The sequence below is a fragment of the Hydra viridissima genome, unplaced genomic scaffold (genome assembly GCF_058129835.1).
Source record: "Hydra viridissima isolate aposymbiotic clone 2 unplaced genomic scaffold, HvirCarnegie_v1 scaffold_1, whole genome shotgun sequence".
NCBI lineage: Eukaryota > Metazoa > Cnidaria > Hydrozoa > Anthoathecata > Hydridae > Hydra > Hydra viridissima.
Window position 1 is genome coordinate 2,839,045 of NW_028324300.1, and position 15,442 is coordinate 2,854,486.

Below are 15,442 nucleotides of genomic sequence, written 5' to 3' on the forward strand. Positions count from 1 at the left end.
TATATATATATATATATATATATATACATAGCCACCGAGAGAAATTTCGGGCCCTGGGGAAGTTTTCTTAAGGGGCCTTCATTATGATAAATTTTATACCCAGAACCAATAGAAGCGTGCTCTGGTCATTAAAAACTAAAAATGAAAGTTAATTAAATCTTTTAAAAGTCAAAGCTATTTAAATCTTTTAAAAATTATATAAAAAAAAATTTTTTAAATCTTTTAAAAATTATATAAAAAATGTTATTTGTACACAAATTAGACGTACCTAAAGTGGTTTCTGAATACTTAACTCAATTTGGTTTATTTTGTCAATTGTTAGCGTTGAAATATCAAAAGATTAGATAGTTTTGTAGTCTAAACATTTTTAATATTGTCTAAGGTTGTTCAATAAGGATCGTTATTTTTACTGTGAAATTTTTTTTCTTTGTGGAGATGCAAAGTCTTATACTGCTTATTGAACATTTTTTTCTTGTATAAAAATCTGACATTTTCCTTCTCATGCATTAAGAGGTGTATAGTGAGATTTGATTTATGATGAGAATTGTAATTATGTAAACTATTTTTGTTAACATTTAGATTGTTGGTTTTGTTAGTGCGAAGAACAAAAAAAGTTATTTAATAATTGCATTGAGCTGTGAGCAATAAATTGTCAACTTTTGAGCGTCTAACATTATTACATGCTTGAGTCAATTTGTGTTCTTTTATTTTCATTTTTATCTGAGTTTTTTTTGTGAAATCCTCATATTAAGTCATGTTATAAAATTTGTTGTAACAAAAATTCATTCTTTTCACATGAAAGGATTTATGTAAAAATATTCATATTTAAAAACAATATTGATACAAAAAAAAAAATGTCGTTCATAAACTGAAACTGTGACTCATTTTACATTCTCCTTCATAACATTCCTCTTTGTCGCAGTAAAAACTACATGAAGAAGCGAATTAAGCGGCAGCTATTTTTCACAGGTTTTTGCTGCTCTTTGAGGAAAAATTCATTGAAATGTAACCGAATACTAACGAATCATTGTTGACATTTAACGAGATGCAAAAAACTATCTAAGCTTTTGATCTCATTTGATTCGCTTAAACTCCTTTAATACAACAACCGCCACTTTTACAGCTTTTCAGGACGAACATTTCTTATGAAGAAAATAACACCCATTTCTTCTAAGTGTAGCAGTAATTTTATAAACTCTCCTTAAAGCAACATTTCTGTCATCTGAAAATAAAATTTAAAGAGGTAGAAAATTAAAACAATTGAACTTTTATAAGTTTAAAACGTCAGTTTTTGTTCATAAAATATTGATATTTATAAAATGTTGATATTTATAAAATGTTGATATTTATAAATTGTTGATATTTATAAATTGTTGATATTTATAAATTGTTGATAATTATAAATTGTTGATAATTATAAATTGTTGATATTTGTAAACTTACGAATGTTCAAGTTTATCTTTCGGAAAATTTCTCCTTTACATATTTATTACGTTATTATACTATTGAATTCTGCGATTTAAGTTTAAACATTTAAAAAAAAAATCTTTTTTTAAAATATCTATTTATGATAAATACATGCTTTCCAATTTTCCTGAAATTCTATTAAACACAAGGAAAGAAAATTTATATATTATAATTCAAATTTAAAAAAAATATTTTTAAAAACAATAGGTTACATGTTATTTATTAAGTTCAGCTTTCAACAAAACGTGTGGCCTGATTTTCAATAATATAGAAAAAAAATCCTAAAGATCATAATTGAACACATGTTGAAGATTTTGGAATCACTGTTAGGTTACAAGCTTAAGTATTTTGAACCAGGTAGTTCCATTTTGTGCGAAATGAGGGCATGGATTAGGTTATTGCTCAAAGCAAACTGTAAAACCTGTTACTTATAACTATTCCAATTGCTCTTGGTATAGAATCAGGGTTTCCAAGAGTAACAACTTCTATGCTAAATACTTTTAAAAAAATCTCTGATCAATTTTAATGGAAAAAGCCTTGAAGCTGTGACAAATGATTCTAGCAGTAAATTCACATTTTGATATTTAAAGTTTTAAGAATTAGATTAATTACAACATTATATTTATCTATATATGTATTAAACGTATATGAAACAAAAAATGAAAGAAAAATATATAATAAAACTCAAATGTCATATGGATGAATAAAAGAAACTAATTACATGGGTCATTCCTATATTTCCGTTATAATCTGATTTTAATAAAATTAGCAAAACCACAAACATTCGGAGAAAAGAAATTTTGTGATTTTGTCGAAGTACAAAATTTAAATCTTTACATCCTAACAAATTTAACGATGTTTATTAAAGTCACAAAAAATATTCTCAAAAGTTGAAAGTCCCGAATTAGAATTAAAGGAATTTAAATTAACATCTTTGTCTTTTTATAGTTTTATTATAAATTTCCCAAGTAAGATTTATAGTAATTATAATATTTCAAATGTTAAATACTTTCTGTTACTCAAAATAACATACAATTTCTGTCGTTTAATGATAGAGATATATACACCCCAAAACCGTTACTATAAACCACCTTACACCGCGGTAAGTTCTTCATGTTTCAAACCAGCCATTTGAAATTTAAAAAGCGCTGTTGAAGCCCTTTTGGCTTTAAGCTTAGTCAGCTAGGTTGGAAAACGTTTCCGGTCGTTGTGCATTGTGTTGAGTATATCATAAAGGCCTAAGCAATGCATAAAACTAAATAGTAACGGCTTTGGGGATCTACCCAGTAAACATTGGACTTCCTTGGACGTCCAATTTTTTCTGGGTAGTGATATATTTTAAATAGCTAAAGTATAAAATAAAAAACTTACTTTCACATTTTTGCGTAAATGTTTCAAATCCCGATTTTGTTTGATAACCGTTCTTACAAATGCAAATGTTATTACCATTCAAATTTATAAGTCTGGCATTAGGTGAGCAGTTGTACGGCATCAAGTTGCATATTTCTTTATAAAATACAAAACACAAGTTAACATATTGCTAGTGGAAGAATGAGAGTAATTTTTAAAAGATTTGTTTTTTTTGTGGTATCTTCGTTCTTAGAAACTTTGAACACTTAAAACTTTTGAGTCGTACGCTCTTTTCAAATGAAACATACTCCGAAATGTGTGGTAAAGAAAATATTATACATATTACTATCCCATTTTAGTTGCATCGTAACAATTTTACTAAAAAAAACGAAGCGAACCAACAAATCTAATTTTTGGGGTATGAAATCTGTTTCTTGCGGTAAAAACTTTTGTGTCTTGCGGTATTTTAAAAAATGACCGTAATGAAATTGTTATAAAAAAAGGGTGTGATAAGTTTACATAAATATTTAGGTAAAATTTTTTTCATTGAACTTTAACTTACAATAAATGAAATGAATTAAAAATTCAAATTTAAAATTATCAAATCAATACTTTTAAAAGCAACTGGACGATCAATTACTTGAAGCAAACTATTCATTTCTAAAAAATTGTAGAAGTTTTCAAAAAAATTCTTAATTTTGCTCACTGAAACTATTGCTGCTCCTCTGATGTAAGATTCAGGGGTACAGAGAACTATTCCAGGATTTTTTTAAAGGACTTTTTCCAAAATTCAGTTAGAAGTCCATTTTTAAACGGTGGAGAATCCGAAGATTTACGAAGTTTTTGTACATCTGAAGTAGCCTTATCTAAATCATACTTCGTTTTAGGATCGCCCCAAAATATGATGACACACCAAGCCATTCAACCAACTGTCCTCCTTAAAATTCATTTAACACATTTTCAGGACTAGTTTCCTTCAGTCCTTCTCCATTTTGTTGCTTCTTTAAATGGTACTTTTTGAGGGCAGAATAAACTGATAAAAATCCTTCGAAAATATTTTGTAAGCTTTAGAGAAAGAATTTCATACTTCTTATATTTTTGAGATAAAGTAGGATTTGTTACTTTCTCTATTTCATCAAAAAAGGTGTCTAAAAAACTTTTATGCAAAGTTTAAACTTTGCCGTTAAAATAATGCAAAAAACAGATATAATGCTCAAATAACCGCAAAAAGCACGTTAACGCCAAAAACAAACCTTTTACCCTATGATAATATTACTTATTGAAAATTGTACAGACACAAACATACATACAGACACATACACACACAGACACAAACACACACAGACAAACATAAAAACGCTTTAGAATTTTTCATATAGAAAATAATTTAAAGAATAAATTTTTTCTATGTTCGGGAGAAAATTGTTTTTTGAAACTAAAATTATTGTTAAAAATGAATTGATTTCATTCATTAAAAATACCTTTTTTTTTTAACAGTGCCAGCGCAGTAATTATTTTTTTTGTATTATCAAAGCACTCTCCAGAAATATTAGTTTCTCTTGATTGTAATAACTCACTCACTGTAGCAAGTTCGCAATCACAGTTAAATTGGTTGTTATTCATATAGAGTATTTCTAACGAAGTTGTCAATAGGAACACGTCAGGCGCTATGCTAGCTATTTGGTTGTGTTGTAAATTAAGAATTTTTAATGAAGTTAATGACTTAAAAACCTCAGACGGAAGACTGGTTATTTTGTTGTAAGATAAATCAAGATTAATCAATGAAGTTAATGTTTTGAATACGTCAGACGGAAGACTAGAATAGCCGTTGTTATAAAAAAAGAGATGATTCAATGAAGTTAATGGCTTAAAGACGTCAGAGGGAATAATAGATATTTGGTTATTATTTAAATCAAGAAAATATAATAAATTTAATGACTGGAATAAGTCAGGTGCAAGTTTGGATATTCGGTTGATTGACAATGAAAGAACTCTTAACGAAGTTAATGACTTGAAAACATCAGATGGAAGATCGGATATTTCGTTGAATGACAATAGAAGAACTGATAATGAGGTTAACGACTTAAAAACTTCAGTGGGAAGATTGGGTATTAGGTTGTATCTTAAATCAAGTTCATTTAATAAAGTTAACGACTTGAATACATCAGATGGAAGACTGGCTATTTCGTTGAACTTTAAATCAAGAAGTGTTAATGAAGTTAATGACTTGAACAAGTCAGACGGAAGACTGGAGATTTGATTTGAAGATAAATAAAGCTTTTTTAATGAAGTTAATGAATTAAATAAATCAGACGGAAGACTTCTCAACTCGTTGGATGATAATTCAAGGGTTGTTAGTGAAGTTAATGACTTGAATGCATCAGAAGAAAGATTGGATATTTGGGTGCTATTAAGATACAACTCGGTCAATGAGGTTAACGAATCAAACGCGTCCGATGGAAGTGTAGTTATAGGACTCGAACTGAAGCGAAGAACTCTTAATGAAGATAATGATTTGAATATACTAGATTGGTTAATGAATAGGTGAAAAGGTAATGAAAGATGTGTTACATTTGTTGGAACTTCGTTTGATAGCTCAGTTATTGAAGTGTATTCACAAACTGTCTCAGCATTCAAAGTGTAAATACACGTTGTCGGACTCATCTTCGCACCGTATTTTAATAACTGGATTCTAAAGAAAAATAGTACTTTGCTTCACGTTAAAAAGTATGATTGTCATTCAGTCATATAAACATTCATTGTAGATTAATAACGTAAAAAGTAGATTAATAACTTTATTATATATTAAAGCATAAATATGCAGATATACTTACATACATATGCACATATGTATGTATTGTCTGTCTGTCTGTCTGTCTGTCTGTCTGTCTGTCTGTCTGTCTGTCTGTCTGTCTGTCTGTCTGTGATTAACTTGTTTAATTACTTGTACTATCTTATTTTTAATACATTTGCCTAATTATCAGGGTTATGTCAAGATTTTTAGATTTTTATCGGGTTCATTTCCCTCTCTGAATACAATTAGTTTTTGACTTTTGTCCAAAATAACCCAAATATTGAGAAGTACCTCTCAATTGAGGCTGAATTGGCTGATCAGGAGTAAAAAGACCGAAAAAATTCATCAAAGTTAGATGAGTATTCTCTGAGAGGGACATGAACTTCTCTTTCACAACAAACCAATATTTAGATGGGATAAGATTAGTCTGGAGAGAACACGAGAGCAAACCTTTAGGGAACATTTCGTGCCCCTTGAGAGTTGAAACTCGGATGACTTTAGACCAGCCTCTCTTCATTTATATTCTCATTTAATGGATCATGGATATTTTTCATTCCTCAAGTTAGCGGTGATCAAACATGCGAACCAGGAAGTAAAAGTTTTGCATAACTTCTCTAAACCTCTTTTTGGTTGCATTACAGTGTTGGCCCAGATCATTTATCATCTTTAATAAGTACCATATGTTAACAGTATCAGACATGACAAGATATCCTTGAATACTATCTTGGGCGGCTTCAAATGTTTTCCCTTTAGTCAAAAAAATTACAATCTTTTCTATATAATCCAGAAATTTTGAATTTCTACAATCAGCTTCAAAATAGCAGTGTTAGGAATATCTTTTCCAGCAAATTCATACAATTAGCACCGCATCCATTAGACAAAACAGCTGGACACTCTTTCAGAGCTTTGTTTAAAAGGGTTACTCAAGGCATTTTAACATGCTTGATCACTTAAAAATAGGTAATCATTAGGTGAATAACAAATTGCGAGTCAGAAATAAGTTCTTTATTAATTGTATAGTAGTAACATTTATTTCAGTTATTCAATATTTAAACAACTTTTCGTATCTACGGCTTCGACATTACATTTTAAATTTATGGGGAGTTGACTTTCTCTTTGAATTTTTTCTTTATTTGTTTGAATAATCCTATAAAAGTTGTTGCAATGGTAAATACACTACGAACAAATTCTGCAGGCTTTCTGGATGGAACAAATAATCCACCACATGATAAGATAGATAAAGTTATTTTCAAGATCGTAGTCTCAAATATGCTTTGCAGTTTTCACATTTACACCTTTTTGATAATTTTTTTGCGGCCTGCTATATTTATTGTAATCAAGAGAACTTTCCATAACTTCCTTACAGTTCATCAAGTATAGTTAAGGAAGGATGAATTATTGGTAGTAGATTTTCTAACCAAAAGGTTATATGCTCTTTAATTAAGGAAAGACATGACAAAATTCTTTCTGAAGTTAAACCTTCTCTAAACTTACAAGAAATCTGCCCCCACTCATTTGCCTGCATTGTGAGAAACATATCTATTGGGTCACATTGTAAATAAGCTGTCATCACATAATTATATCCATCATTCAGGAGCTCCTCAACAAGCACTGCTTAAGCATGTAGATTGACTAAAAATGCTGATGCAGTGTGATTTGTGAGGGTGAATACAGGTGAAAGAGACCACTAATCAAACCAGCCAGAATTTGGTAAAAAGCCATTTTCTTGTCTCCTGATACAATAGCATTGTCAATAATATTAGGTGAAAATCTTTGTTTAGATTTAGCAAGTGTCCAATATGTTAAAAATAGTTAGAAAATTAAAAACATCTTTTCAATTTGGATAATAACTTTTTCCGCAATAAGCAGCCATTCTAGTTTCATCTGTAAATGCTTATGCACGTGGCACATTTTATTTATTATTTCCAGGATGTAATACTTCCAATGTAAGTTTAGGAGCTTTTCTAAGTTTACCTTTTAGTCCATTATTGTTATGATAAATCTTATATCATAACAATAATGGGCTAAAAGGTAATATATCAATATTGGTATTTGCATTATGATTTTTAAAATCTGGGAAAAAAATTTTTTTTCCATTTAGTAATTTATTTCTAAAGTTTTTGACTAAATGCACACTATTATAAAATATGTAAATCTTCTTTCCATATTTCTGTAAGTGATTTATAAAATATTTTGATTCAGAAATGAACATTGTAGCTAATGATGAGAATGTATTAACATTAATTGAATGATTGTCTGTCAGGGAATCCGTCAGCTATTAGGTTTTCAAGGTTTTCAGCTATTTTTTATGATAGCCGTTTTCCAGAAAATGTGACTTCTGGGATTACTTGAAAAATATAAGGGATCGATTCTTTTAGTCCTATTATCATGAATGCAACTGTTCCTTTGTACGAATTGTCTTTGTCTTCAGCACAAACATTCTCTCCTCCATGATATTGTGCCACTTTACGTAAATACACTTTGTCTACCATCATAATACAATCACTAGAAACTTTTTTCTTTTTTCATGTAGAAGTTTTAAAACCTTTAAAAAACCAACACCTCCTTATTTAACGAAGATATTTATGGTTAAGGGAACTTTTTAAGTAACAGTTTGTACGCCTGCAAAGAAGCATGGGTTAGATCATTATATTTCAACCAGTTTCAAGAAAACTTTGTGGGGCACCATCTCTGATTTTCCTGATTTTTGCATATCGTTATCTACAGTACGTAAAAAGGTTAAATTTGCACTTTCAAAGTTCCAAGTGCAGCGGTTTAGAAATTATAGCCTTTTAAACACTCTTGGGTGGCCCCCCAAGGTTTCTTGAATGGTAAAAATAGACAACTTTAAAGTCTTATAACTTTTTTCTAACCTTCAACAAGTGACTCATTTTTTCTTGAACTATTTTCAGGATGTTTCTGTCTTAAAATTAGTGATTATTATTAACTTGTATCATATTAGAAAGAAAATATAACCTCCTCAACTTTGGAAAAATTCTGAAAAATGCTAAAAAATGGCAAAATGAAGTTAACCGTAGTTATTTTCTACATATCAACAAGTCCTTACATGTTAGTTTTCTGATTAGCCACTATCGTCTGCAACAAACGGGCTAAGTATAAGCAGCTTGTTACATTTTAGATATCAAATATATCTAGAAAAACATAGTCCACTCGGCTAAAAAGTCCAATTTTCAGCTATTTGGGGATAGCTCGTAAATTTTTCTAGCAGCTTGTATTGATCTGATACTAACAGCAAGTAAGACCATTAGACCTCACTATATAAAAATGTAAACATTATAAACTTGCCATGTTCACAAGAAAAACGGCAGCATTTTTTAATAACCCTGTTATTCAATAATTAGGGTTCAATAGCATTAATAAAAACTATTGCCCCTCTAACCAGCCTCCTGCTTTATGTGAGGAATGTAACCTACTGCTTGTAGTTTGTTTTAAAAAATTTTACGAAGTTGCTATAAGAACCATTTTTATAGCAGCATTTTTATTTATGTCAAAAACAAAATAATCTTTTTCCCAAAATTCTTGTATATTTCCTTAATAATCATAATGCACAATAAAGTGGGGAATAATTGAAAACAAATACATACGATAATTCATTTCACCTTTTCTTTAATAAGAGTAAAAGCCTCTTGTGTTTTTGAGCTTAGGCGTATGTAATGTGGTGATAATGTCACTAACTGGATATCAATATATATTTGTTGTTATTAGATACTTGGAAAAATTTGCAGCTTTTTACAAACAGCTAACACAAACCATGACACCTTTATAAGCAGTTATCTTTCCAGGGAAGTATTCACTAAAATGATTTTCTAATATCTAATTATCAATATTGATACAGGATTCATTGGTTTTGTGTTTTCTTTTATCTACTTTAAAAAGCATGTCTGGGATTTGCTGACATAATGATGTTTTGTAAGTTTATATAGCTTGTCTCTTGACTCTTATAGAAACTTATTAGGACTTTTAACAATTACTTCTAAGGAGCACCTACCAGTCTTCAACCATTGCTTGTATGTTATTTCATTCACTGAATCCCATACCAGTTAATTAAATTTTTTTAACTCCATCTTTTCCACGACACTTTTCAGACTCATGAAACATACATGGTTAATTTTCTATTGAACATACAGCTAAGGCAATCAGATCTTTTAACTTCAATTCATTTAATGCTTTTACCATAAAATTTGATTTTGATGGTCGATAGAAACACAGATTGTGTGAGTGCTAGATTTTCCAGCAACAATACAATGCTGTGGCCTTAAAAGAGTGAACGATTTCAGTATCACCTTAACTATACTAATGGATTTTGATTCTTCTAATCATTTCTGGTAATGTTCTGAAAGATTTTGTAACGAATCACTTCTGAATGTGTTGTCTACCATCAACTGTCTTCATAGTAATATAATACTTTGCTCTCGACAATAACCTGCTGCTACTATCATCCTCCTAAAAGTTGACAAATTGATTTAAAACTTCAGTAGTCGATTTTTTTAGGACTTCATATGTCTGTTGAGATCTCACCAAGGATTCCTTTATCGTCCCACAAAGCTCAAGTTTGCCTCACTATAAATTGAGTTGTTTTAAATTAATTTATTGTTTCCTGAATAGTCTCTTGTCAACTTCTTCAACACTCTTGATTTTCAGTTTATTATGCTCGAGACATGGCCGCCGAGAGGGGGGTGGGGGTGGACGGGGAAGATTCCCGGGGCCCCGCGTGTGTACAAACAATTTTTTAAAGCAATTTTTAAAATATTTAAATTGTTTTGACTTTTAAAAGATTTAATTAACTTTTATTTTTCATTTACAATGACCAGAGCACGCTTCTTTTGGTCCTGAGTATGTAATTGATCATAATGAGGGCCCCTTAAGTAAACTTCCCCGGGGCCCGAAATTTCTCTCGGCGGCCATGGCTCCAGAGTGACAGTTGTCAGGTTTCCTTTAACAATCTTTAATTTATTACAAAATTTATTTTCACAAAACATCATATCAATATTATAATGGCTTGATTAGTCTGGTTCTAATTCATGCTGCCAGTAATGCATAAATCAAATGTCCTACTTTTGTCTAAATTGTTAGCATTTAATCAACTATAAAAAAATAAAGGTAACAAATAATGATTAAATTGCAATACTAAGATTAAGTAAAATTATTTTTGAGTATCACATTTAAACAATAATTCAGGGCTCCATATAATTACTACTCCTTTAACTATGCCACTATTCAGTATAAAGACCAGATCAGGGAGGACACAATCAACCATACCTTTTTTAAGAAATGATTTTAATAAATTACATTCCTCAAATGAGGCATGAGACTTGTTAGAGGGGCAATGGTTTTCATTAATGCTATTCAACCCTAATTATTGAATAACAGGGTTATTAAAAAATGCTGCCGTTTTTCTTGTGAACATGGCAAGTTTATAATGTTTACATTTTTATATAGTGAGGTCTAATGGTCTTACTTGCTGTTAGTATCAGATCAATACAAGCTGCTAGAAAAATTTACGAGCTATCCCCAAATAGCTGAAAATTGGACTTTTTAGCCGAGTGGACTATGTTTTTCTAGATATATTTGATATCTAAAATGTAGCAAGCTGCTTATACTTAGCCCGTTTGTTGCAGACGATAGTGGCTAATCAGAAAACTAACATGTAAGGACTTGTTGATATGTAGAAAATAACTACGGTTAACTTCATTTTGCCATTTTTTAGCATTTTTCAGAATTTTTCCAAAGTTGAGGAGGTTATATTTTCTTTCTAATATGATACAAGTTAATAATAATCACTAATTTTAAGACAGAAACATCCTGAAAATAGTTCAAGAAAAAATGAGTCACTTGTTGAAGGTTAGAAAAAAGTTATAAGACTTTAAAGTTGTCTATTTTTACCATTCAAGAAACCTTGGGGGGCCACCCAAGAGTGTTTAAAAGGCTATAATTTCTAAACCGCTGCACTTGGAACTTTGAAAGTGCAAATTTAACCTTTTTACGTAATGTAGATAACGATATGTAAAAATCAGGAAAATCAGAGATGGTGCCCCACAAAGTTTTCTTGAAACTGGTTGAAATATAATGATCTGACCCGTATATCTTAGAAGTAATTCATACCGAATCATCTCAGCAGAATATGGTGGCTTGCCTTGCGGCTCATAAAGCTCTCTATCTTTAATCCTATCTAATGTAATAGGCCAAGTGAATAAAAATTAGCTTTAACTCAGTAACTGATCAGCTTTACGTGAACAAAAACTTCAACAACTTTTGATAAGTTTTTATTTACGTTAAATTGAGGAATTACTGAGTAAATTGCTTACCTTTGCATAAATAAATATATGAGGAAAACTGCTGAAGTTTTTATTCACGTTAAGCTGACCAATTACTGAGTAAAAGCAATTTCTCATTTTTATTCACCCGGCCTAATGTTTCTATTTTAAGAAGGAAAATTTTCTAACATACTAGTTTTATCAAGTTTTGCACTATGTCCTTTAACGAACCAAATTGTTAATGGTGTTAGAAAAAAGTGTTATCCCCTTGCAGGGCAAATGCACATTCAGGTCTGCATCAACTTATTGATTCTAATATAGTTGGAAAGTATGTTTGTTCGTTAATTATTTTAATATAAAATACAACACCTTTTTTAAATCGTTTAAATTGAAACCCATATGGTGCTACTGCTTCATTCAAGTCATGTAAACTTGTAAGTGTGTATTTTTTCTCAAATGTATCTTACTGATCTTCTCGGAATATTCTCTTTTTAGGAGGATTTCGACAAGTCTTTAAAACTAGTAAAGGTGATTTTTTTTGCAAAAGTTCACATGAATATTTTGAAGGAACAGGTTTCATAAGCCAATTCAGGATGTATATACCACCTCTAGTTATATATTTATCTTCAAAATGAAGTTCATATAAAAAAGAATGTTTTGTTGGAATTCAATATGAACGATTAACAAATCGAATCCAAAGTTGATTTAAGTTTTGATGTGATGAAAAATGAAATGATGCGATTTGCTTATTATTGTTGCTTTAATATCCGTTTACCATTTTAAGTATAATTTCTTTAAATTAGTAAATTCTTCAAGAAGAACATTTTTTAAAATAATACTTTAGCAACTTTCTGTGTCAAAAACATTAAAAACCGGCCTCTTAATTTCTCCCTTAAAATTGTAAGATATACGGCCGTCAATAAAAATAAACCCAGCCTCAGGTATGACTATAATGTAAAACAAAAAATATAAATATATAATTTTAAATTTTTTTACATCATTTATAATTTTACATAATTAGCTGAATTAAGCAACTATCTTATTCAACTGCATTTTTAGCATTTTAATGATTATATCTAGTGAAAGCATTTGTGCAACAACTAAATTTTCAACTTTCTTTTTACAGTCATCTGTTCATAAGCATATTTGAGGCTCATTGCAGTAACGCATAAGTTTTTAAAACACACGCCGATTTTATAAAGAGATTGTTATATAGTTTAATAAGTGTTTATAATCCACATTCGCCTTTTTGTCTTAGTGTGTTACTTTAGTAAGCTTACGTAAAAGTTTAAATTATGCTAATCTCAAAATACATGTCTCCTACTAAAGCTGGCAATTAATTGCCTTTACAATGCCCTGACAAAAAAAAATTGTGAATTATTAATGTAACTCTAATTACTATGTTTAGTTGCTATGTTTAGTTGTTATGTTTAGCTGTTATGTTTAGTTGTTATGGAAAAAGGCTACAAAATCTCATTTTAACTTAAACAAAGACGAAAGTTAAACGAAAAATAAAACAAAAATGAAGCCAATTATTTAAAATGGCCGAAATGTATTTGTTTAAATAATTTCCCACAATACAAATGGTCACCATACTTAAATTGAAAATTGTCAAAGGTTATAGGTTTGTTATTTATGAGCCTATAACCCTGGACAGTTTTCAGAAATTTTTAATATTATTGAGGAAAAATTAATTTTTTTTTTTTTTTATTAATTAATTACAATTTTTGAGTTGATTTTATTAAATTACATATATGTATATGTTGCATGCATACACATATATTTGATCAAAGTTGATTTTTCTTTGACGTCCAAAGAGTTAATCAAGTTACGGCATTTAAAGCTGTAAAGAAATATAGCGAAACACAGTTTGTTATTGCTCAAGCTTATAAATCAGCGCCAAGTATTAATTTTTACTGCCTGCTGCTTGTTGGAGGATAAGCAATCGTCAGTAGTGCATTAAATTGTTTTTTTTATAATTGAAAATTAAATACTCAATGGTTTTTTTTAGTGATGCTTAATACAAATTTTCAAAAAATTTTCCAAAATCTAAGTCAACTTCAATGCTATGTGTCATAAAAGTGATGAAAGGCTTACACGATGAAGCTTTCATGACTTCTGTAACCCTATTTGCAATCAGATATAATTGCATCAACAAATTTTTATGAAAAAAGCTGCTGCTATATTTGAAAGATATGGTGCGATTGTTTTGAGGTTTGTGACTGATAAAACCAACAACAATACTGAAAAACATTTAATTTAATTATTGATTGTCAGGGGATTCAACAACAGGGGATTCAACAACAGGGCATTCAACAACAGGGCTTTCTTCCATTGGATAATCTGCGTGTTTTTATTCGATATCGGACTTCTTCTTGAATCTATAGGCAAATGACGGATTCATTTTAAGTGTAAATCACTCAGTGGTAAATTAAGCAGCTCGTTTTTCCAATATAAAAAGAATATATCAAGAGAGAATTTGACATTTTTAAAATTTTAGCATTTTGATCATCAAAATACCTTTTTAGGCGTTTTGAAAACGTTCTTATGCGTGGGATTTAGAAACTATGTTATCAATGGAAATGGGCTCAAAGAATGATATATTTATTATCTGGTAGAATGATACATGCATTTTCTGACGCTATTTAAATGAGTTTTCACTGCGTTAAAAGGTTTAAAATAATATTAATAGTAATAAATTATTATTGCTGTAAATTTGATTTAATAATGGTACTTTTATTTAAAGACGTTCTTTTGATGCAATTCAATGAAATTTGCAATTAGTGATAACTACCAAATTGACCTTCGCTCAGCGAAGTTGAAAAATATTGCAAGTTTATTTTTGCAATTAAAGTTCTATATTAATCCAAAGTTTAAAAAAGGCATTTTTGTTATTATTTTTTTTTATTTACGATTTTTTACTCTGCATATTAATCCCTAGTAATAACTAAGAATATAATTTATTAAAATCCCTGTCATCAGCGTTGCTTTTATATTGTTAGTCATGCTGTCTATTCATCATATGAAAACAATAAAAGGTATCATCAAGGAAAGAAATATTTAATCTTCAAAGAAGAAATAAATGTTTTTTCGTCACGCAATTGACATCGCATTTTAATTAAAAACAGACTTGGGTTGGTGAAAGAGAAAAATTTTATCCTTTTCACAGAATATATAAGTTTGCTTAAACTTTACTCTTCAAATCTTTTTTCATTGACATTCTTAGGATTGACGTTAAGTGTTGACGATAATTAATGAAGCTTATTTAGCCTGTGACTCATCCTAGCTAGGGCTAGAGTTAAGATTAGTGTTAGAAAAAAACGTTTCCTTCTCTGCTTGTCTTTTTTTTTATTTTTGTTTAATCTTACTTTTTACATAATAACAAATAATCAAACATCAAAATATCAACTTACATTACAATCCAGAGGCTGTAGTGGAAACTCATTTATTAGCCAATGTCAAAAGTTGTTAACTTGTGAGCTGAAACAAACTGAATGACATGCATTAAATCTACGTTTGCTATTATTTAAAATGCGCATGCTCGTGCCATGCGTAT

The 15,442-nt window shown here is 29.8% G+C and overlaps 1 protein-coding gene across 1 annotated transcript; it reads right to left on the reverse strand.

Moving 5' to 3' along the window:
- Positions 1-765: 765 nt before the first annotated feature.
- Positions 766-15,442, reverse strand: LOC149892902 (uncharacterized). The gene is made up of 4 exons (XM_090081632.1): positions 15,300-15,442; positions 4,299-5,509; positions 2,839-2,973; positions 766-1,222 (listed from the first exon to the last, which is right to left on the reverse strand). Exons 1-4 carry the CDS (start codon positions 15,329-15,331, stop codon positions 1,128-1,130), a joined length of 1,473 nt encoding a protein of 490 aa, XP_089937758.1. The 5' UTR covers positions 15,332-15,442; the 3' UTR covers positions 766-1,127.

Coding starts and splice junctions, on each gene's coding strand:
- LOC149892902 (XM_090081632.1), bottom strand. CDS start 15,331: ATGAGTTTCCACTACAGCCTCTGGATTGTAAT. Junction 2,974..4,298: donor GGCACTGTTAAAAAAAAAAG/GTATTTTTAATG, acceptor TATTTTATAAAG/AAATATGCAACTTGATGCCG. Junction 1,223..2,838: donor ATTTACGCAAAAATGTGAAA/GTAAGTTTTTTA, acceptor TTTTATTTTCAG/ATGACAGAAATGTTGCTTTA.